Source organism: Solanum lycopersicum, chromosome 10, assembly GCF_036512215.1.
Source record: "Solanum lycopersicum chromosome 10, SLM_r2.1".
Lineage (NCBI taxonomy): Eukaryota > Viridiplantae > Streptophyta > Magnoliopsida > Solanales > Solanaceae > Solanum > Solanum lycopersicum.
Genome location: NC_090809.1, coordinates 42,884,864 through 42,889,381, shown reverse-complemented (window position 1 = coordinate 42,889,381; position 4,518 = coordinate 42,884,864). Strand labels below are relative to the sequence as shown.

At 30.7% G+C, this 4,518-nt stretch overlaps 1 protein-coding gene across 1 annotated transcript; it reads right to left on the bottom strand.

Moving 5' to 3' along the window:
* Positions 1-524: 524 nt before the first annotated feature.
* Positions 525-3,348, bottom strand: LOC109121334 (uncharacterized). Its single transcript, XM_019216036.3, has 2 exons — positions 1,666-3,348; positions 525-1,395 (listed from the first exon to the last, which is right to left on the bottom strand). Exons 1-2 carry the CDS (start codon positions 1,849-1,851, stop codon positions 742-744), a joined length of 840 nt encoding a protein of 279 aa, XP_019071581.1. The 5' UTR covers positions 1,852-3,348; the 3' UTR covers positions 525-741.
* Positions 3,349-4,518: the final 1,170 nt, after the last annotated feature.

The window sequence follows — 4,518 nt, the reverse complement described above, 5'->3', positions numbered from 1 at the left end:
AAAAGCACATAATTTATTAAAAACAATTAAAAGCCAAAACAAAATAAATTAATTAAAAAAAATTAAAGTGAAAAGAAATTAAAATAAATATTTTGCAAAGAACGAAATAAAAATATTATATATATATATATATATATATATATATGATATGTCTTATCATCAATAAATATGTGTACTAACTAATTATAAAATTACCAATCAGAAAATGACATGTGTCAAAATTTGTGCTCTCATCACTTGCCTTCAAGAGAGTGTGCAGTGTCTGTGGTGTATTTATTCCATTTTGAATTAGTTTGGGGGTGGGGGATGGGTGTGGGGTTAATAGGACTCTAATTAAGTTTAGATGTGTCTCCGAGATTTCAATCATAGTCTAGAGGGTACTTATGCATTATCTTTTTTTTATGGTTTATATATATATATATATATATATATATATATATGATATATTTTGTCTATAACAATCTTCCCGGAAAGTCACATTCTATATAAAAAAAAATCATAACTTTTCAAAAAAGTCGCAAGTCTTGAAAAAGTCACAGCTCTTCATTTTCTATTCACTGTTTTCAAAACCCAACCACGCATGTGATTTCCTTAAACAACAAAAAATAAATACTAGTTGGTAGAAAGGACCACGAATCAAAAGGTAATACTGGTAACAATAGTTTTAATTGACAACAAAAATAAGCTACTAGTTGTTGACACAATCTGCATTTTTGACACTACTTATCCTTGCGAATAAAATCATGGTTGATCGTTATCGTTTGTACCTGGTGATTCTTCCTCTGATTTCTTCCCTGTTATCATATCATCGGAAGGATGTTCCACAAGCTGGATGAATTGTGATTTTGTTGGTGAAAGAACAATGCTGTAGCTTTCATTCTCCACTTTGCATTTGTGTTTTTTTCCAATCTTATGTGCCTCCATAACTATTTCAGAGAAGGTACCGATTTGGCATGTGTCACACCAAAATGGGAACTCTTGCTTTTCATGAGTTGTACGCTTTCTCAAGTCAGTTGCACTGTCATCTATCAACAAGGATGCAGGATCATTATCGTTTATAGCTGATGATTCTTCTTCTAATTTCTCCCCGGATATGAGATCATCGCAAGGACGTTCCATAGGCTGCGTAAGTTTTGGTTTCTTTGGGAGAAGACCAATACTGCAGTTTTTGTCGTCCTTGTGTTCTCTTATAGCAGCCACCTTGCGTTTGTGTTTTTTTCCTTGGAAGTGGTCATTCAGACCATCTTGACTTGTAGTACATACCTGACAAAGTTCACAATTCCACTCCGTAACATTTTTTAGTGGAGCACTGCTTAATGAAGGCTTATCAACAACCTTTTCAATTAGAGTTATAGCTTTTCGTTTTGCTCCAGACAAAATAGTGTCATGCTTATCCTGTAACAATGCCAAAATAAGCACTTCACAAAAATGTAAACAACAAGTATATGGATTAAATGAATCTACATTTGTGTTGATTAAGAAAACATATTTTGGAATACACTTTCCTGATTCAGCTCAACATTCACTCAGTTGTATAAGAATGAATGTTGTTTCCATTGATAATGTCCAGGAAACATGTGTATAAAAATAGATATACTTTCAGCACAAAAAAAAAACGCTAAAGAAAATCTTCTAATGCGGGGCAAAGATAAGAAGAACACTAACCAGCAAGATTACGCTAAGGCCAGGGGGCTGTTCTTGGGAAATCTCCACCTTTGGACTTCGATTCAATATTGAATTTGTCGATTCCCCGGCACGGTACCAAAAAGGGACCTCTGAGATCATCTCCTCAAAGGCCTCAGCTTGGTTCTTCAATTTATATCCTCCACACGTTGCTCCTTCTCTTTCCATCAGAAATTACACGAGATTTATTGAAATGCAAGAAGAAGAAGACTAGAATATCAAAATATATATGAAAAATGAGGGAAACCACTATTTATAGCAAACAAGTGTGATCTAATTCATGTTTTTTCCTAAAAGAACATCATTTTTCATAATATTTTTTAAACCGCATGTTTTCTCTAATTGATGTTTTTTTTTACAAAGAACTATATTTTTCAATAACCCCTTTTAAATTACATGTTTTCTCTAATCGATTTTTTTCCTAAAAAGAACTTCATTTATAATTAACAACTTTAAATGACATGTTTTCTCTAATTGACATTTTTTTTCCAAAAAAGAACCTTTCTCATTAACACCTTTAAAACGGCATGTTGATGTTTTTTCCTAAAAAAGAACTTCAGTTTTAATTAACACCTTTTAAACGACATGTTTTCTCTAATTGATGTATTTTCCAAAAAAGAACATTTCTCATTAATTTAAACGGTATGTTTATGGTTTTTTCTTAAAAAAGAACTTTATGTTTCATTAACTCCTTTCAAATTACATGTTTTCTCTTATTTGTGTTTTTTCGTTAAAAGAACTTCATTTCTCATTAACACCTGCTAGATGATATGTTTTCTCTAATTGGTATTTTTTCTTAAAAAGACTTTCATTTTTCACTAATATATGATTTTAAATGACATGTTTTCTCTAATTGATGTTTTTTCTTAAAAAAGAACTTCATTTTTCATTAACACCTTTTAAATTACACGTTTTCTCTAATTGACGTTTTTTCCTAAAAAGAACTTTATTCATATTTTCTCTAATTGATGTTTTTTCCCTATAAAATAACTTCATTTTTAATTAACACCTTTTAAATTACATGTTTTCTCGGATTGATATATTTTTTCTAAAAAAAACATCATTTTTCATTAACACCTTTTTAATTACATGTTTTCTCTATTTGTTGCTTTTTTTCTTAAAAAGAATTTCATTTCTCATTAACACTTTTAAATTACATTTTTTCTCTAATTTATTTTTTGCTAAAAACTGAACCTCATTTTTGAGTAATACCTTTTAAATACATGTTTTCTCCAATTGATGTTTTTTCTTCCCAGAAAAAAATACATTTCTCATTAACACTTTTTTTTTATTTAAATGATGTTTTTTCCTAAAAAAATTCTTTTTGTTTCTAATGAGAACAAAAATCATAATTTCATTAATAACTAAAGAAAAGTATTTTTTGGAAAGCGTCCTTATTTTTATTATTAATATATAGAAAATGATCTCAAGAAGAAAAGTACAAACAAGGAGGGCTAGACCTAAAAAAAAACTTCATTTCTCATTAGAACCTTTTAAATTGCATTTCTTCTCTTTCTCTAATTGATTTTTTTTTTTGCTAAAAAGAACTTTATTTCTCATGTATGTTATAAACGAACAAAAAGTGGACGACTATATTAATAAACTAAAGGAAGAACAATAGAGAAAATTACGACATAAAGAGAGAGAGATTGTTGTTATTACTGTGTGTCTTCTGTAAATACAATTTGATGAGTATTTATAGGCAAACCACATGTGGAAATTTGTTGCAAATGCACTCCAAGCACACTTTTGCATGAGTTTATCTGTTCCAAGCATGCTAACTCCACACTTAAGCACCTGACATCCATAATTTCACAACACCTCCCCCCGGATGTTCATGTAAAAGAAAAGTTGAAGGAATAAAAATGCACATAAACATTTATTATACACATTACTCGCTGCCTCATTAAAAATATTTCTAGGAAAACTCAGTGGGACAAAACCTAGATTAAAGAAAAAAAAGTGCAACGCGTATTTTACTCCTCTGATGAAGACCATGATTTAGATTGTTAAGTTTTCGTATTCCAATCTTGAGTACCATTTTCTCAAAAGTTGAGGCTGGTAAAGATTTATTTGATAAATCTGCCGTACTATCACTCGAGCGGATTTGTTGTATATCAACATCACTATTCTTCTGAAGATCATGATTGAAGAATAATTTTGGTGAAATATGTTTTATTCTATCCCCTTTTATTAAGCCTCTCTTAATTCAGCCATGCAAGCAATATTATCTTCAAAGTGTACTGTGGGTATCTTGACATCACACTTCAAACCACATCTTTCTTAGATGAAATGTATCACTGATCTCAACCATATTCTAATTGTTTCATGAATGACAATTATCTCAGCATGATTTGAAGAGGTAGGGGCAATAGATTGCTTCTTAGATCTCCATGATATAGCAGTATCTTAGTATGTGAACATATAGCTTGTTTCAGATCGAGATTTATGTGGGTCAGATAAATAACATGCATCTGCATGACCAATATAATTAACATTACGTTTGTTAGTATAAAACAGACCCAAATCACTAGTCCCCTTTAGATATCGTAATACATGTTTAACTCCATTCCAATGACTCTGTTTAGGGGAAGAACTATATATTACTAACAAATTAACAGAAAATGCTATGCTAGGTCTCTTAGCATTAGCAAGATACATAAGTGCACCAATTGCACTAAGATAGAATACTTCAGGACCAAGGGGCTCTTCATTCTCTTCTTGAGGTCGGAATGGATCTTTACTCACTTCAAGTGATCGAACAAGAATTAGAGTACTTAATGAATTTATTTTGTCCATGTAAATCGTTTCAAAATTTTCTCAGTATAGGCAGAT

Bases quoted from the DNA above. Each gene is read 5' to 3' on its own strand.
- LOC109121334 (XM_019216036.3), bottom strand. From the start codon at position 1,851: ATGGAAAGAGAAGGAGCAACGTGTGGAGGATATAAATTGAAGAACCAA. The intron at 1,396-1,665 runs GTTAGTGTTCTT...GCATTGTTACAG, and splicing joins GCCTTAGCGTAATCTTGCTG to GATAAGCATGACACTATTTT.